This window comes from Phlebotomus argentipes, unplaced genomic scaffold (assembly GCF_947086385.1).
Source record: "Phlebotomus argentipes unplaced genomic scaffold, Phlebotomus argentipes genome assembly scaffold_18, whole genome shotgun sequence".
In the NCBI taxonomy this organism is placed as follows: Eukaryota; Metazoa; Arthropoda; class Insecta; order Diptera; family Psychodidae; genus Phlebotomus; species Phlebotomus argentipes.
Window position 1 is genome coordinate 12,906,596 of NW_026776177.1, and position 17,006 is coordinate 12,923,601.

General features: G+C 36.7%; 6 protein-coding genes across 6 annotated transcripts; 3 read left to right on the plus strand and 3 right to left on the minus strand.

Annotated features, from left to right (window-relative positions):
- The first annotated feature begins 1,336 nt into the window (after positions 1–1,336).
- LOC132260301 (cuticle protein 6.4-like) lies at positions 1,337–1,966 on the plus strand. The gene is made up of 2 exons (XM_059758330.1): positions 1,337–1,348; positions 1,476–1,966. Exons 1-2 carry the CDS (start codon positions 1,337–1,339, stop codon positions 1,725–1,727), a joined length of 264 nt encoding a protein of 87 aa, XP_059614313.1. The 3' UTR covers positions 1,728–1,966.
- A 1,032-nt stretch (positions 1,967–2,998) lies between these two features.
- Positions 2,999–3,928, plus strand: LOC132260208 (uncharacterized). The gene has a single exon (XM_059758185.1). It carries the CDS (start codon positions 3,212–3,214, stop codon positions 3,821–3,823), a length of 612 nt encoding a protein of 203 aa, XP_059614168.1. The 5' UTR covers positions 2,999–3,211; the 3' UTR covers positions 3,824–3,928.
- A 4,680-nt stretch (positions 3,929–8,608) lies between these two features.
- LOC132260090 (uncharacterized) lies at positions 8,609–16,958 on the plus strand. The gene is made up of 6 exons (XM_059758016.1): positions 8,609–8,752; positions 8,831–8,960; positions 9,029–9,173; positions 9,239–9,823; positions 9,890–10,232; positions 16,589–16,958. Exons 1-6 carry the CDS (start codon positions 8,667–8,669, stop codon positions 16,941–16,943), a joined length of 1,644 nt encoding a protein of 547 aa, XP_059613999.1. The 5' UTR covers positions 8,609–8,666; the 3' UTR covers positions 16,944–16,958.
- Positions 10,233–11,532, minus strand: LOC132260092 (asporin-like). Its single transcript, XM_059758018.1, has 2 exons — positions 10,713–11,532; positions 10,233–10,641 (listed from the first exon to the last, which is right to left on the minus strand). The coding sequence occupies exons 1-2, from the start codon at positions 11,517–11,519 to the stop codon at positions 10,378–10,380; spliced, it is 1,071 nt and encodes a 356-aa protein (XP_059614001.1). The 5' UTR covers positions 11,520–11,532; the 3' UTR covers positions 10,233–10,377.
- Positions 12,127–14,159, minus strand: LOC132260091 (chaoptin-like). The gene is made up of 2 exons (XM_059758017.1): positions 12,763–14,159; positions 12,127–12,694 (listed from the first exon to the last, which is right to left on the minus strand). Exons 1-2 carry the CDS (start codon positions 14,113–14,115, stop codon positions 12,428–12,430), a joined length of 1,620 nt encoding a protein of 539 aa, XP_059614000.1. The 5' UTR covers positions 14,116–14,159; the 3' UTR covers positions 12,127–12,427.
- Positions 14,164–16,091, minus strand: LOC132260089 (leucine-rich repeat-containing G-protein coupled receptor 4-like). The gene is made up of 2 exons (XM_059758015.1): positions 14,658–16,091; positions 14,164–14,573 (listed from the first exon to the last, which is right to left on the minus strand). Exons 1-2 carry the CDS (start codon positions 16,047–16,049, stop codon positions 14,307–14,309), a joined length of 1,659 nt encoding a protein of 552 aa, XP_059613998.1. The 5' UTR covers positions 16,050–16,091; the 3' UTR covers positions 14,164–14,306.
- Positions 16,959–17,006: the final 48 nt, after the last annotated feature.

A 17,006-nucleotide genomic window follows, 5' to 3' on the forward strand; every position in this document is an offset into this window, starting at 1 on the left:
ATCATTTAGCGCAAGCAATCTCCGGGTCTTATGATAATGTTAAAGTGGCTCGAAATCAGTGGGTGACAATATGTACATATATACCTTACCACATGATACAGTTTTTTTCCTCTCGCTGGACAAGAGATTAAGCAAAAAGCCATTTATCTCCAACAATTACATATTCCAGCGCTGGCAGAAAAAAAAGAGTCAAGCAGTGAAGAATTGAGCCGGCTTGATCAGTTTTAGAGACTAGATCGGGTTCCATGAAGAAGGAGATGCTGTAAATTGTTGTTTGGTGAGATCTCGCGCCTTTTGTCTCTTACACTATTCTTGCTCGGCTTCTTATGCTGAATGGATGCTTTTCAATGACAGTTCTTCGAACGAGATTGTTGAACAATCAAGGTCGCAACATAAAGAAGTGCAATCCATAGAAATGCTACTGCCATCGTCAAGACAAGACATTGAGCATTTGCTTCATGGCTCACATGCAAAGTTGCCTCAAGTCCGAGAAATATTAAGAAAATTCTTCATTTTCTTTGTCTTCTTGGCATCATTATGTAAATTTTATGATAGCAAAGCTTCTACGCCTAGAATTCATCACATTGGCTGAAGATCCATCTAAATTCCAATGTTTTCCCTTTCGTGGACAATCTTGACTTTCGCCCTGGCCTATTTCCCATGAAATTTGCATAAGCACGAAAACACAAAACCGTAAAAAGATTAAAACCAATTAGGAGATAGCATTTAATTATTACCTCACATTTCGCAACATTGCAAATGATCTTCTTTCAAAATACTTGTGAATCCGCGAGAGATAAAATTAATTGAGATCACCTTAACGTGATTGATCGTATTTCCAAAGATATCAAGGCCTTTTTGTTGAGCGTGTTTCCCAGTCTAAAATCATATTTCACCCAGAAAATTGGGTGTATCGAGATTACGCGCGCGCGAGAATAAAAAACGAGGAAGAGAGACATTAAAAACGACTGAAAATCAATTTTAACGTCTTCACTGACGCGATATTGCCTTTTGCTAAGATCTTCGATCTCACATTCGTGCGGCGAGTACAAAAATGCTCTTTGTCCATCGACAGAGCAAGTTCACGGCAAGTTGTTATTGAAAGAAGTTGCCGTACACGCGCTCTTTTTGGTTTTAATTGTCTGCATTTCCTTGCATCTCGCCAACTCGCTGGATGTCGATGATCTTCCGTGGGGAGTGTGTACGCAATTGAGAGGGACAGAGAGTGGATCTCCTCCACGGTTTGGGTATAAAAGTGCACTTCACCCAAGAATCTGCACATAGTTCAAGTTGTGATTTCACAGTGATAACAAACCCCCTCAACTCAACAATCAAAATGTTCAAGCTGGTGAGCAGTGTTCTCAGTTCTTTTCCTTTCCGCAGTCGCCACTGTTTGAAGTGTGGCCGATCTGCTGGCAACTCTTGCGTTGAGGTTAAGGATTTTAATCCTGACGCCTGTTTGTGATATTTTCTAGTTGGTGCTCGCTTGCGTTCTGGCCGTGGCTGCTGCTAAGCCTGGTGCTCTGCTGTCGTACTCAGCCCCGGCTCTGTACAGCTCCTATGCCGCCCCTCTCAGCTATGCCGGCCCCTACGCTTACTCCAGTCCCTATGCCGCCTACAACTACCGCCTCCCCTACACATATGCCGCCCCTTACGGATACAGCTCCTACAGCTACATCAACAACTACCGGGCTCCGATCGGCTATCCCGCCTACAGTTTCTACTGATAGAATCGTCATGACCTGCAGCCTCAGCCCCGTTTAACAGCCATTCCTGACATCGTGCCCTTGAAGACTGATTGCATTCGATTCCTGCAAGACGCTCCAAGATGCCAGCATGTGGAGCCAATCGAGTCAATAGAGCTTCTAAACTAAGGATGAAATGCAACTTGAAAATTTGTGGAAAATTCTTTTTTCTGGGATATGGGACATCTTTGAAAGCCGAAAATGACAAAAATCACGATTTCCTGGACAATCAAATAAATTCATGACTTTTTACACAATGACTTTTACACTTCTTCAGATAGTGGGAGAGCCACAATTCCTCGTCCAAATATTCAAATCACTTGTCATGCGATCGAATTTTTTGTGATATCGAACGAGATCGAAAGCGTGTATGGGTTTGCCATGAAAGACGTGCGAAGACGGAATCCAAAAATTTCACATTTCAATGGCCAAAAAATTGTATCAAGGTCATTGAGAGTTATAAAAGTGTTTATGTGAGCAGCCAATCACCAATAAAACTTCTTCCAAATGTTGGGAGGCTCGTTCGTGTGATTGAAATATGGCTTGAGCTTACTAATGTGAAGTCTGTTATGCTAATTTTCAAAGCTTCTCAGCTCATTTTACATTTCAAATACACTCTCGATTGAAAGCACTTATTAGCTTTTCCCAAACTTTTGCTCTTTTTCTGAAACTCGTGCATAAAAAGGTCACCTGTGAGTCTTCCGCATTCCAATTAATAAAAGAATAAATGATAAAACTGTCAAATTCAATTAATAATTCTGCGTTTGCACAAGAGATTTGCTGAATTTATATAGAAAGAGAAAGGATGAAGTGAAAAATAAGAATCTCATTTTGATAAAACTAAGAAATTTTTGAGAAAATTCTTTTCTGTATTTACAAGAAATCCCCAAAGGAGAGAGTATCGAATTGCTCAATGTTTTGGATGGTATTTCACGCGGAATTAGCAGATCGATAGTCCTCGTGCTGGATATTCACACTTGTCTTGTACCGTATGTGGGAATATCACAGTAAATGGAGTTTTGATAAGTTAATAATTGTGTGCATAATTATTCCAATATTGTCGTCGATGCGATTTCACATGTAGGAAAACGAATGTGTGCGGAAAAGTGATGAAGATAATGCACTTTTGGAGTTTGCGCGCTCCTGTGCGGGACTCGGTTCTCGCGGAGGGGCGCTTTCGGGTGTTCGGAGTGCATCGAAACGGGATATAAGGGAGAGCCAGTAGCCTAATTCCTCAAGTATTCCTCTGGACTCTGACACGATAAGGAGAAGCGAAAACAGTCAATGAAGTGATACAAAAGAAGTTGAATTTTAAAAAGTGAAGCTGAATTTAACTGATTCAATTCATTGACCTAAAGTAATGTGTTCAATTGTCGCTGAATTGTAAAGATTAAAAGCACTGTGAGAAACTTTCAAGCCTATTTACGATTGGAATTGAGAATTGTTATATAGTGGAGGAAATTAATATGGAGGAACAAGGAGGAATGATTTTTATGCACGTACCACGGTCCAGTGCAAGGAATGTAAGACCCAGATCGCCTTCACCTGGTCAGGAGAGGAATTTAAACATACTGCATGATATCAACCGACGATTCTGTGTGAGATTCTCAAATGAAGACTTGGGCTACAACGGTGAGGAAGACTCAAGGAGCTCCTCAACAGACTCATCCTCAGGAGTGAACAGACACTCCACGGACTCAGATGAGGGTGCCTCGAATCTGGAGTTGCTCTGCAGCGGAAGCGAAACCAGTGGAGATTCCACAGTGACCAACAAATCGCCTAAATTTCGCATTCATCGACGGTCCATGTCTTCCATCCGGCGTGCCCTCAAGAGTCTCTCGCTATCTTCACGTTCGCTATCTTGCAGCAATACTGCCGATCCCAATGGACCTGCACTTCCGCGTAAGTCTGTGAAGAAGCTCTCCATCAGTCTCACGCCAAAGAGTGGCGAGAAGTCGCCCCCGCCCAAGAAAATCCTCCGCCAACCCGTGAGCTATACTTATCTCAAGGGTATGTCTGGACTGCCGACCCAGAGGGTGCCCAGGTCCACCGTGTGTTCCCACTATGCCCATCGGTAAGCAGGCAGCGCGGGGAAGAGGTGAAGACAGGCCAAAGGGTGTTCTTTTCAATGATTTCTCAGCATGATTTATTTTAAGACTCTCTGCAAGTACTTCGAAACATGTTCATTCATTTCGCGTTCTTCAGTGCAGTTCTTGTCACACGGCAATGCGAATGTCCACGTGACTTATCGTCCCTATTCAGTACATGCAAGTGCACAGCCGTGTGACCAGACTTGCAGCGTTTATAAAAGAATGATTATTTTGATTTCGGTTTTGTCCCTCATATGCGCTAAGAGAGCATGATTTTGGCCAAAACTTATAAAAAAGGAGTGTTAAAAATTTACGATCACGAGAAAGGTTATTGTGTGCCTTCACCGATATAGAACAAAAAATATAGAATTACATGAAATTGCGTGAAAATTACCTTAACATCTAGTTAAAAGATCTCATAAAGTCTTCTTGCGAAACTCAAAATTTCATAACTAACTTTGGTTCTGCAAGACCAAATAATTTCATTGTACATTAACGACTGCAACATTTTGAGTAATTATTCTTGTGTAGATTTTGATGTTCAGAAAACTTAAGGACATACGAAAAACAGTAAAGGAAAATCCGTGTTAGAATTCTTAGCGATATAGTCTTATTGTGAGTAATATTTGAAAAAATACCTACATAACTGGAATATTTAAAAAAAAAGTCTTATAACATGCAAAATAGTGAATTTTAATATTCAATAAAAAGTATACAGTTTACTCTGCAAAATATTTGCAATAAATGTAAGTTTCTTCTTGTACTTCAACGTGTCTGAAAATGTAATAGAAAAATGAAAGATTTTAAAAATACTGAAAATCAACCGAGAGACTTGTATTTATGCTGTATTAGGATTAAATCATTTTTGGATTCAACAGTACTCAATTGCAATTGTTAGAATAATTATTAAAAATAGTGGATTTAGGACGAGTATGTATTTCATTTTCTTAAACTGACATTCAAAATACCACCAATAAAATGTTTTTAAGTATAAATAAAAAAAAACACTGTTTAATCTAAATTGTAGAGATATGTACGTCATTCCAGACATTTTTGGAAATCTAAACATTTTTAGTAATGAAATTACTGTGATTCTACAAAACTAGCCCAATATATATATATATACATACATACATTGATGCATTATAATAGGAATTGAATCACAAATAAAATTCGAATAGGTCTCTGATATTGAATCTCGTAAAACTGACAAACTCAAAATAATATGTTGCACATATTATCACTGTAAAAAGAAAATCAAATAAAGTTTGCCAATTAATATTTAAAGCAAATCTTTAATTAAATTGCCAATTCTACAAATGATTGATCCCTTTATGTTTTTACCTTTATGTATTGATTTTTCCCAAAATCCTTATCTTAGAAAGGTAAAGTAAAAAGGTAAGTAGAAACTTTATTATGCGTTTTTAGCAAAATAAAAACGTAAGAACATTAAGGATATCTGAATTGAAAATTAATCTATTGGTTAAATTCAATATAAAGTCTGATAACTGAAATTTTCGTTCGATTTCATCTCAAATTTCTATTGGTATTTTTCTATTATTTAATTTAAACTTACACTTTTTGTATTTTTTTTTTAAATCATTAAAATATAATCGTATGAATGAATTGAGGAAGTCCGAATATTCGAGAATTATTACTTATCAGAAGGTATTGTATTTTGCTTATAGAACTTTTATGTATGTTACACATCTTCTATATTGATATTCTTAACGTCCAGCATTCATAAAAACTGAAATGTTATGGTAAAATTCCCTTTCAGACCTCATTTGAAAGATTCCTTAGAAACTCAACTGATTTTTTTTCCATTTTAGTGCATGGAAAACTGTAGAGATTTTCACTGCACATGTCAGTGGAACAAATTAGCAACTTATGTCAAGTGTCGTTCACGTTTTCTCTCATTTCTTTAAATCAAAGAGGGCAATTAAATTAGTCTTTTGCGTATGGAAATGATTAATAAAATTATTTTTCAACTATGAAAGTATGTGCTGCATAGTCGCAGAATTTGCACGTTTGCTAGAATAACGTGAGTGTAAAAGGAATCATCCATCAAAGACTTTATTGATTATAAATTTCTCTGTGTGCACTTTCTTCATGCTCAATTACTGAAAATTCATACATCATACATCGTCACATTGCCAGATTGGGTGCGGATGGCACGTGATATTTGGCTCTCTCAGTCGTCACAAGTCAAGGAAACCTGATCAATTCTCGCATTTTCCCATAATAACCAAAGAAGCAATCTTAATGATATTCGAGTGGAGTTTTCCTGGTCAATATAAATTACACGTGTTTCACTGTGGCTGTGTGAGAAAATACAGCAGAACTGTTTATCCGCTCACGATCTGGTACATCAGGGTGAATGGAAAAATATTTATAGGTGCACGAGACACTGAAGCCCCCAATGCTCAGTGAACAAAGCCTGGCAAAGTGATGGGGAAGGGGTGAGATTGTGGGCGATTCCACGGATGTTTGTACGCTCTGCGACGCTTACATGTGTTTCACATAATCACATTACATTGCTGAGAGCATTGCTTGCCCGAGAAATTTTCCAAGAAGAAAGGCACCCAATCGAATTGAAGTACAACATCGGAAATTCATTAATTATATATCCATACAAGTGCATTATTCTCAATGTTAAGCGAGAGTATAAAAAAATTTCCACTAACCTTTCACTCTGAGCTTCATCCCTGAAAAGTTTACTTGCAGCTTTTATAGTAGGTTAGTCATATATACATATATTCGCCAGTATTGCAATGACGAGGAGAAAAGTATGACGTTATCAGATCACGTATTCCCCCTGCTTATTCAGTTTGTTATTCACATTCACCCATATTCTTGCTCTCAAGCTCGCTTTTCCTTCGGGTTCATATTAAAATCCACACAACTGAGAGCAATATTCTTCCCTAAAATCGCACTCTGACTAAAAAATGTTCCAAGTCAAAGACGAGCATTTATAAATGTACCTAATTCAAGCCTAAAAATTGATTGATTTTTTAAACAAAAACTGTACTCTTAAAACTTATATCCTCTAATAATAAGGAGCACTGTGAATATATATATATATATATAATAATATGAACAATGAAAATATCAATAAGACTTGAAAACGCAAAAAGATTTAGTTATATTTGAATTTTCCCTCCGCTTACCTGAGTGAATCTACATATCTAGGGAAATACGGTGAATTTTATTTTTACCTTAGCATTTGAATATTTACTGAGGATATTTTTAACGCAATGCCGTTGGTATTAATAGCATCACACTGCATTTTACACGAATTCCTCAATGTGGGCTGCAAAATGTGAATTTCTCTTTAGCATTTACATTGGTTACGTTTAGCCTTTCGTCTAATGCTAATTCAATGAAATCTCTAATGAAAATGATCACAAGTGATGAGCATCCACTCGAAGTCTCTTGCCATTAAATAATTCGAATATTTCCATCCTTCCACAGGGATTTTCTTCTCAATAAATATAGCGAGTCCTTGCGCAGTCCCACCAAACTCCCGTAACCCTCGGACGCGACGAGGGAGGCGAGGAAAATGTGTGAACGAACCATTGAGACCTACTTTCCGTTCTATAGAATGGCAACGTCCGTGACGCTGCCACCATAACCATCCTGCTCGTCCCTTCGCAGCGATGTTGGCGGCATCTCGCTCGCGCACTCAGCATGGCGCAATAAGGTTCGGTGACCTACTTTCGTCATCATCACACTAAACAAGTCCTGTGACGTCATACCTACGCGGGGCCTACTTTCGAGGAGAATATCGATCCTGAGCATCCCATATTGCTCCACATTCAGACGAACGCTGGGCTCTTATGTAAGCACACTTTGGCGTAGAATGCGGAGAGGGCTTCATGTTTCATTGAGGAGGCGATTTGCGTCTCTGCGAGTCCTTGGTTTAATTCTTCCTCCACTCATTGCCGGCACCTCGTCATTTTGGTCTTTGGAGGGTCAGCGGCAGGACAATCTGGACGGGTGGAAAGGGTTGGGGAGGGCCATTAAGATGAGTGTCATGGATATCAACGCCTGATTTCCAGTGTAAACTTCAGGATGGGTTGGGCCTGCACCACAGTGCATCCTTGACACTTAGGCCTCAAGGGCGGTCCCATTGTGTCCCCGCAGTTGAAAATTAACAAATTGAAATACGAGTCAGGAGAGACGTCATCGGGGTAAGTATGCCTCATATCGCAGATCAGAAAATGAAAATGGTAATTCAAAATGTAGTAAAACACTAATTATATTTATATTTGATGTGTGTGTGTGTGTGTGAGATGCGTTTGTCCTCATTTCAAGCTGATGATTGTACAATCACGGCAAATGCGGTGGATTGTGAGTATCTCTATTTTAAAATTGTTCAGATGTAAATTAATAAGGTACAATATTATTCAATTAAGAATATTTTTGTGTTAACTTCGATGATATTTAAATTTCGAGTAGGGAACTCCGGCCCGTCACAGAGTAAATAAATAAATAAGACCCCTATATTGTTGAGTTTTCCCCTTGATTTTCAAAAAAAAACATTAGTGAGGTTATGTAAAAAAAAACTATTATATAAATCCTAACCTCAAATATCGAGTCACAAATCAAGGATTCGGGCATCAAATGCAGAAGGCCTAATTTCTTTAGGTTAGGACTTTAGTCAGAGGTCAGTCAGTGTGGTCAGAGACAATTTTATAACGACTTCACTTTGAAATATTGAAACGTGTTTGGATTGTCAACAGCCGTAAGAACTTCAGTGTGGTCATAGTGTTTTCAGTGCACCGGTTTTGTTGCGGGCAGTGTTTGTGACTTTGCTTTCTATAAGAAAATGCTGAAAGAAAAAGAATTTTTTGAGTGGCTAATCAGTATGGGTTGCCCAGCGCATCTGATTCCCGGGGAAAACAAGATGAATGAGTAAGTTTTCACGTATTTCCTATTCATTTCGACCTTATGTTTTGACGCGGTTTTTACGATAAATGTCTCCAATCTCAGGATTGTTCGGGCTAAAATACTTCCTGTGGAGAACATAATGAAGTATTTCCGACCAGCAGAGGAAGCGAAGAGAATTCAAGACAGGAATTTGCGTGTGGAATTGTGTAAAATCAAGAGTGGGAATTTCATGGTAAATTTGGTTATGTTTCATTATTATTTCTATTATGTTTCTCATGTTTAAATGTTTGTTCGTTGAAGATTGCTGACAAGAGAACTGTCCCAGAGGAATACTTACAATATGCAAAGCTGAATGCTATTAAAAAGGACATCCATTGGCTGGAAAGTAATATTGAGGATTTAAATAGTGACTTAAATTGTAGAAGTCATCAATTGGCTGAGAAAAGTGAGTAAAAACATGTTTTATACCTACTTTATATGATGAAGAATTTTGCTTACCTTTCTTTTTAGATGGTTTTAAGCGCCAAAAGAAGGAATTTATAGAGAAGAATACAGCCAAATTATTCTTCTACGAGGCGAAGAATATGACTCTCAGCGAACGAATTGCAGAGGCCAAAAGGAGCCTTTCAGAGTGTTACTCTGCAATGTATCCTTTGGGGAAGAAAAACTGCGATGGCCGAGCAACTCTTATGCTGTTAAGGGAACTCTTGGCGAAATATTACACTTCATTGGAGCAAAATCAGCAAAATTCATTTAACCAAGAGAATCTGTGGATAAAGATTTCGGAGAGTCTCAAAGACACACCTAATTCGGTGCTTTGTCGAGAGATTATGATTGATCTCGATGCTCTAATGGACGCAATGAAGATTCTCGTTGAGAAGAACATTAATATGCCAAATGAAGAGAAAGATCCGCTCTATGAGCACAATATTGGCCTGAAGATCTTCTTAATAAACCGACTCAAGCTCCTCATTTATCTGAAACACTACGAGGACAAAGAGAAGGACATTAGAGAACATTACATTGAGAAATACAACGCGTTCCAGGAAATGCTGGAGAATCAAATATGTTACTTCACTTCTCATTACATTTCGGGTAAGCTAAAAATTAGGTATAATTTAACAATGAAATTAAGAAAAAAATGTTTCTCTTCCATTGCAGAGTATCTAAAAAGTCTTGTCGTTGATGCAAATTTGCAGGGAAAAGTCGCTCTGCTGAAGACGGAAACGGAGAGATATCAAAATTCTTCCATCGATGATGACATGGCATTGAATTTGATAAAAATTTCGAAAGATGTGCGCATGTGGCATGAGGATTTCCTGTCGGAAGTCAAGAAAGTTGAAGTGAACATTTTTCAGTTGAAACGAGTCATCCCAAAACTTGAACACACAGTTCAAAATATTAGATCGCAGTCAAACGGTGTCAAAAGGCAGATTGCGAGTGAGAGCATCAACATGAATGCTTCCCAGAGGAATCACACGCTAAATTGCACATCATCTAATGGGTGAGTAAGAGACATTTATTCTTTCTTCTGCTTTTACTCGAAAATATCTTTAACTTATCTTATCTGCTTAATTTTGTGTCATAAAATTAATTTACTAGACAAGAAAAGTGTTGTAATAACATTTAACAACATAAATTGGCTAGTTTCATTCTTCTTCATCTTCGTCAAAAATATCCTTGACTCTCTTGTCGTTGAACAAGTGCCAATAATCCTTGATGTAGTCTTTGCCTACATCTGTATTACAGCCATCATCGTTGACAATACAAGCTGGTTTCAGGCCATTTCTTACTTTTTCATCGTCGAATCCCAAGAATATCTTGTTCTTCTTCGCCCATGAGCGAAGTAAATCGATGCATCCACACTGAAGAGGGTTGCTCCAGATATGTAAACTGTTGAGTTTGTTCAGTTTCTGTAAAGATGTGTTTAAGAAATAACTGTCCACCCAATTGATTCGCCCATAAATCAAATGTCTAAACTCACACTATTGACAGGTTGTATTATCGGAGGAACTCCTGGCATTTCTGTCCATCCGGGAACTTTGAAGAATGGCATATTGTTCCCTGTGATACTCAGCACCTGTAGCGCATTCTTTTCAAAGAGATTTGCTGAGAGTTGCACAAGAAGGTTATCCGAAAGGTCAATTGTATCCAATTTGGGTAATTTATCAAAGGCTCCACTCGCAATCACAGTAATATCATTGTGATCCAAGCGCAATGTGTTAAGTTGTGAAACTCTTTCAAAGTCTTTTCTGCCAATTCTCTTGATCTTATTGAATGATAATTGAATGGACTTCAGCTTTAAGTCTTCGCTTGAAGATTTGAAAATATTGGCAGTTGTCAGGAAATTGCTGGCTAATGTTAAGTATTCAATGTTCTTATATGTGTTGGCAAAGAAGAAGGGTTCGACGATATGAATAAAGCAGGAATGACAAGTGAAAGATATTAATTTCTCAAACGGTGTTTGAGTCTCCATTTGGAATACTTTGTTTGAGTCAAATTGTAACGAATAATCCTGGCCGAAGGTTGAAAGATTAACATTTTCCATAGTTTTAATGCGATTATATCTCAAATCCACACCTGATGCCATTGGTAGGTTTGGAAAAGAAACGGTGGTCAGAAGATTGTGAGCCAAATAAATAGTCTGTAAACTTGGCATATTCTGGAACATGTCCGGAGTTACTGTAGTCAATTGATTGTCATTGAGATAGATTAGGTACAAATTCGGAAGGATCAAGTCAGATCCTTTGAACGCTTTTATTCTATTCTCAGACAAATCCAACTTTCCCATAGTTTGACTTTCGATGCTAAATCGGGATATTTGATTGTTTCCAAAGTACATATTTGACACTTTGGGTAAATTTTCCGAACTCACTTTCACGTATTTTATTCTATTGAAGTAAGCTTCAAACTGAGTCACTTCTGGTAAAACAATATCACCAAAGTCGATCTTCACGATGTGATTATTGTTAAGAAATATGGCACGTAATTCCATTTCATCAGATGTTCTAAAAGCATCCATTTCGATCGATGTTAAGTCATTTTGGTTTAATTCAATCGCTCTAACTGCATTCATTCCTTGAAAGCAATCGCTGCTGACGTGTAACACTCGAGCATTCTGCAGGGATAAGTGTGATACGGAGGTGAATTTCTCGAACATTGGTTCATCGCATATGAATACATCTTTGCTCTTCACAGAAACTGATTCTACGTTCTCAGGATCAGGGTATTTGAAGAGATCCTCAAAGGAATTGCATGTGATACTCAATTCATACACTTCTTTGCAAGAATTGCACAGAACTTTTGATAGAAAAGCGCTAACAATGAGAAAAGTTACTCTGAAGCGCAACATTTCGTGAGAACACTTCCAAGGCTTCAAGATCACTGAATGTCTGTGAATCTGTGTGGCAAAATGTTAGTAAATGAAAAAATCACTTTGAGATACTGCAAAAAACAAATACACTCACAAGCCGATTAAAAATTCTGTTTAATATGTGGAATTCCTCGTGATGTCATTAAACAGGTTTGTTGTATGTTTTCATTTCATTTGTTGGATTTGATTCATTACAATTATGCACTTTCCACAATGTTGCTTATACATATGTTAAGTGAGATTTTCAGAACAATGACCTGTCGATATTTTCAATTTGAAATAAGTGTGAAATTTTTCTAATTGTGTATAATCAAAATTACAACATTTTATTCATCTCCTTCATTCTGTTCGAAAATATCGTGAATTCTCTTATCGTTGAATATGTGCCAATAATCTTTAACGTAGATTTTCCTAACATTAATGCTACAACCACCATCATTAACAATACAAGCTGGTTTCACGCCATTTTTCACGTTTTCATCGTGAATTCTAAGTAAAATATTGTTGTTCTTCGCCCAAGATCGAATCACATCGACGCATCCACACTGAAGAGGATTGTTCTGAATATGTAGAAGTCTAAGTGTATTTAGTGTCTGCAAAAATCAATATAATTTTTGTAATGATTCATAAGAATGCACGGACCAAATTAATTTGAACTCACAGAATTTATAGGCATTATTTTTCCTGTGTCTTTTTGCCACCCGGGAATCCTGAAGAATGCCATGTTATTTCCAGACAGTAGCAATATTTTCAAGTTGATATTCTTTTCCAGAAGTTCCAATGGTAATTTAAATATTAGATTATTTGATAAATCGAGATATTTCATTTCCACCATTTGATCGAAAGCTCCATTCTCGATTGTGAGAATATCATTGGTGTCCAAAATCAATTTTACTACTCGAGATAATCGTGAAAGGTCTGTTCTGCCAATTTTTTGTATTTTATTACGAGATAAATTGATATAAGAGAATTCCAGATCTTTCTCATGAGCTTCGAAAATATGTACAGTTGTCAAATAATTAGAATTTAACTCAAGATGACTCAAATACGTAAAAGTATTACTGAAGAAGAATGGCTCAATGATGTGAATTGAGCAGAACTTACATGAGAATACAGTCACATTCTTAAATGTTATCCATCTTTCGAAGTGAAAGATTTTGTTGGAATCTAATATTATAGCTGATCTAATTTGATTAGATGGTGAGAAGTTGACATTTTCCAGAGTTGTGATGAGATTGTGAGTCAAATCAGTCCACAGAGAATTGAAATTAGGTACGACATGAAGAAAATTATGAGAGAGATTCATGTGCATCAAATGTGGAATATTTGCAATCATGTCGGGTGTTATTTTGGTCAAGAGGTTATCACTAAGGTCAACAGAACATTCACTTGATATTCTTAAGTCTGGTCCTTGGAAGGATTTTATTCTGTTTTTAGTTAAAATCAATGTAGTGATTGATTCACTCTCAATTGTGAATTGGGAAATTTGATTATTGTTTAGATTTAATCTCGATATTATTGGTAAATTTTTTGAGTCAATTCTAATGGTTTGCAATCTGTTGTTGTCTGCTTCAAAGTGTTGCAATTCAGGTAATGTGATATTAAAATTAATTTGCACAATATAATTATCGGATAAATAAATGTATTCAATCTTATTTAATACACTGAAAATCCTCATGTCGACTATTGTGAGTTCATTCCATTCCAAACCCACAAATTTTATCTCCTTCATTCCACGAAAACAATCACTGCTAATATAAAGCACACGAGCGTAGTGTAATATTATATATTTCACTGAAGTAAATCTCTCGAAGACCGGTTCAACACATACGAAGGCTTTAAGATCGCTTCTGATGGTTTCATTCTCGTTTTGTCCGGATAAAATTATGTACTCCAACGTTTCTGGTTCGGAATAATTGAATAACTCATCAAAAGACGACCAAACCTGAGTCATTTGTATTATTGCCACCGAAACTATTAGAATAAATATTACCAATAGATTGCTGGGTAACATTTCGCAAAGGGAAAGCTACCAACTTGATTGAAAATCTAGAAATGAGTGTTGCGGAACTGCTAGTATATTCAAAGTGCTTTAATGTACATAAATCGCAATACAACTCTTATCAATAACTTATTTCTGCGTTATCGATGCAAGTAATAGTAAGTAAAGTGATAATAGCAATTTACAAATCCACATGACGATTTTTAATCGTTCTCTTCGTCTCGGAAGAAAATTTCCTCAGCTTCCCTATCATTGAATAGTCGACGATAATCTTTGATGTAATCATATTCAACTTTCGTACTGCAACCATCATCGTTGACAATACAAGCTGGCTTTAGGCCTTTTCTAATGTTCCAGTCATCAACTTCCAGGTCAATGCCATTCTTATTTGCCCACGAGCGAAGCAAATCGATGCATCCACACTGAAGAGGGTTGCTCTCGATAAAGAAGTATTTGAGGTTGTTTAGCGTCTGAAAGGGAATTTATTTGATAAGAAAGTGTTATATTGTGGGATGGTTTGCTTATTTGATTACGCATTCCATTTACAAACTCACACTATTAACAGGTTGAATTGTTTGATTTCCGCCTGGCGTTTCGTGCCATCCGGGTACTTTGAAGAATGGCATGTTGTTAAATGAGAGAACTAGAGCCTTTAGGGGGTTATTCTCAAAGAGATCGGCAGGAAGATGCACCAGAAGGTTAAAAGAAATGTCCAATGTTTTCAATCTGTGCATTTCATCAAAGGCTCCACTCTCTATATTGATAATGTCATTATGATCCAAGTACAACGTCTCAACTTGCGAAAGTCTTTCAAAGTCGTTTTTTCTGATTCTCCTAATTTTATTCACTGACAACTGAATCCGTCTTAGTTTAAGGTCTTCGCTGTAAGCTTTGAAGATATTTGCAGTTGTTAAGTAGTTTTTTCCCAATTCCAATTGGCGAATGTTCTTATATGTATTGGCAAAGAAGAAAGGTTCAACGACATGAATAAAGCAGGAATGACAAGTGAATTTCGTAAGTTTATCGAATGCTGTGTGACTTTCCAATTGGAAAACTTTATTTGAACTAAATCGTAAGGAATAATTTTGACCAAATGTTGAAATATTAACATTTTCCATAGTTTTAATGCGATTGTATGTCAAATCCACGCTAGATGCCATTGGCAGGTTTGGAAAAGAAACGGTGGTCAGAAGATTGTGTGCCAAATTTATAGTCTGTAAATTTGGCATATTTTGAAACATGTCCGGAGTTACTATAGTCAATTGATTGTCATCGAGATTAATTTGAATCAAATTCGGAAGAAACAAGTCAGATCCTTGGAATGATTTTATTCTGTTGTTATGTAAATACAAATCTTTCATCGTTTGACTTTTAATTTGAAAGCGAGATATTTGATTGCTTCCCAAATACATGATTGATATTTTAGGCATATTTTCTGTATGCATTTTTACATATTTTAATCTGTTGTGATTAGCTTCAAATTGAGTCACTTCTGGTAAGACAATATCAGCAAAGTCAATCTTTACGATGTGATTCAGATTGAGAAATATGGCCCGTAATTTCATTTCATCAGATGCTCTAAAAGCACCCATTTCGATTGCTGTTAAGTCATTATTGTGCAAATCAATATATTTGAGTGAATTCATTCCTTGAAAACAGTCACTACTGATGTGCAGAATTCGTGCATCATGCAGGTATAAATCCGACACAGAATTGAACTTTCCAAACATTGGCTCATCACATATGAATTGATCTTTGTTTATCACAGAAACTGATTCTAGCCTTTCTGGATCAGAATATTTGAAGAGATTCTCAAAGGAATCGCATTTAATACGCAATTTATTAGATGCATTTTCTTCTTCGCAACCAATACACTGAACTTTCATTAAATAAGTATTTAGATTCAAAAGGAGAATAGCAGAAAGGATCACTTTTAAGCACAACATTTCGTGAGAACACTTCTAAAATCACTGAATGTCTATGATGCTGTGTGATGAGATGTTATTAAAAAAGAAAAATCACTTTCAGATACTTCGCAACAAACAAACACTCTCACAAACTGATTAAAAATGCTGTTTAATATGTGGAATTCCTCGTGATGTCATTAATCTAGTTTGCTGTGTGTTTTCTTTGCGTATAAATTGAGTTTGAAAAAGTGCAATTGTGTGTTATTTATTCAAATAGAATTCTATAGCACTTTTCATACAATAATACAATGAAAACTATACAATTATTTGTCTCAGTGCAAAGTTTATAATATATGTTTAATAAATATGAAAAACTGTACTTTTGGTCCCTTCTGCTGTTAGAAAATATCGGATTGTAAAGATAGAAAAACGTGTGTGGGGCTATCAAGAATGCGAGGCTTTCAAAAATTTTAGGCTCTTATTTACAAGTGTTGTTTCTATGAAAAATGCTTTTCTATTTCCAGTAAATAAATACTTTCTCAGCAATAGCGTTTTCTCAAAGATGTCTTTCTTTTCAGGTCTGAATCCACGATTGAAGAGAGCTTCGAGGAGGTGAGAGGAAATAAGGAGTTGAAGGTTGTTGTTCCACCAGAAGAAGATTGTGACTTTTCACTGCCTCTAACTCAGAAGGATTGCGAAAATGTTGCCAAACGAATTCAGAATCAGGAAACTTCTCTTCAGCACATAACTCAAGAAATTGAAAGTCTTGGGCATCAGGTGCGGGAAAAGCTCAATGATACAGAAAAACACTTCAACTTCCTGATGGATAATCCGATGAGAAAGTATGTTCCATCCGCAAAGAAGTTCAATGGCCACACGTATCAAGAGTACGAGACGGAATTCATGTTGCACTATCGTGAGACTGAGAAGTAGTTTAATTTGTTTCATCTTCGCGACTAGAAATTTATTTACAATTATTTTCATACAATACAATTT

What these genes read in the sequence shown, in the direction of transcription:
- LOC132260208 (XM_059758185.1), top strand. Translation starts at nt 3,212, where the DNA reads ATGGAGGAACAAGGAGGAATGATTTTTATGCACGTACCACGGTCCAGT.
- LOC132260090 (XM_059758016.1), top strand. Translation starts at nt 8,667, where the DNA reads ATGCTGAAAGAAAAAGAATTTTTTGAGTGGCTAATCAGTATGGGTTGC. An exon ending in TCAAGAGTGGGAATTTCATG is followed by an intron (nt 8,961 to 9,028) that starts GTAAATTTGGTT and finishes TGTTCGTTGAAG; the next exon opens with ATTGCTGACAAGAGAACTGT. An exon ending in TCATCAATTGGCTGAGAAAA is followed by an intron (nt 9,174 to 9,238) that starts GTGAGTAAAAAC and finishes CTTTCTTTTTAG; the next exon opens with ATGGTTTTAAGCGCCAAAAG.
- LOC132260092 (XM_059758018.1), bottom strand. Translation starts at nt 11,519, where the DNA reads ATGGGAAAGTTGGATTTGTCTGAGAATAGAATAAAAGCGTTCAAAGGA. An exon ending in TAATACAACCTGTCAATAGT is followed by an intron (nt 10,642 to 10,712) that starts GTGAGTTTAGAC and finishes ACATCTTTACAG; the next exon opens with AAACTGAACAAACTCAACAG.
- LOC132260091 (XM_059758017.1), bottom strand. Translation starts at nt 14,115, where the DNA reads ATGTTACCCAGCAATCTATTGGTAATATTTATTCTAATAGTTTCGGTG. An exon ending in AAATAATGCCTATAAATTCT is followed by an intron (nt 12,695 to 12,762) that starts GTGAGTTCAAAT and finishes TGATTTTTGCAG; the next exon opens with ACACTAAATACACTTAGACT.
- LOC132260089 (XM_059758015.1), bottom strand. Translation starts at nt 16,049, where the DNA reads ATGTTGTGCTTAAAAGTGATCCTTTCTGCTATTCTCCTTTTGAATCTA. An exon ending in CAATTCAACCTGTTAATAGT is followed by an intron (nt 14,574 to 14,657) that starts GTGAGTTTGTAA and finishes ATTCCCTTTCAG; the next exon opens with ACGCTAAACAACCTCAAATA.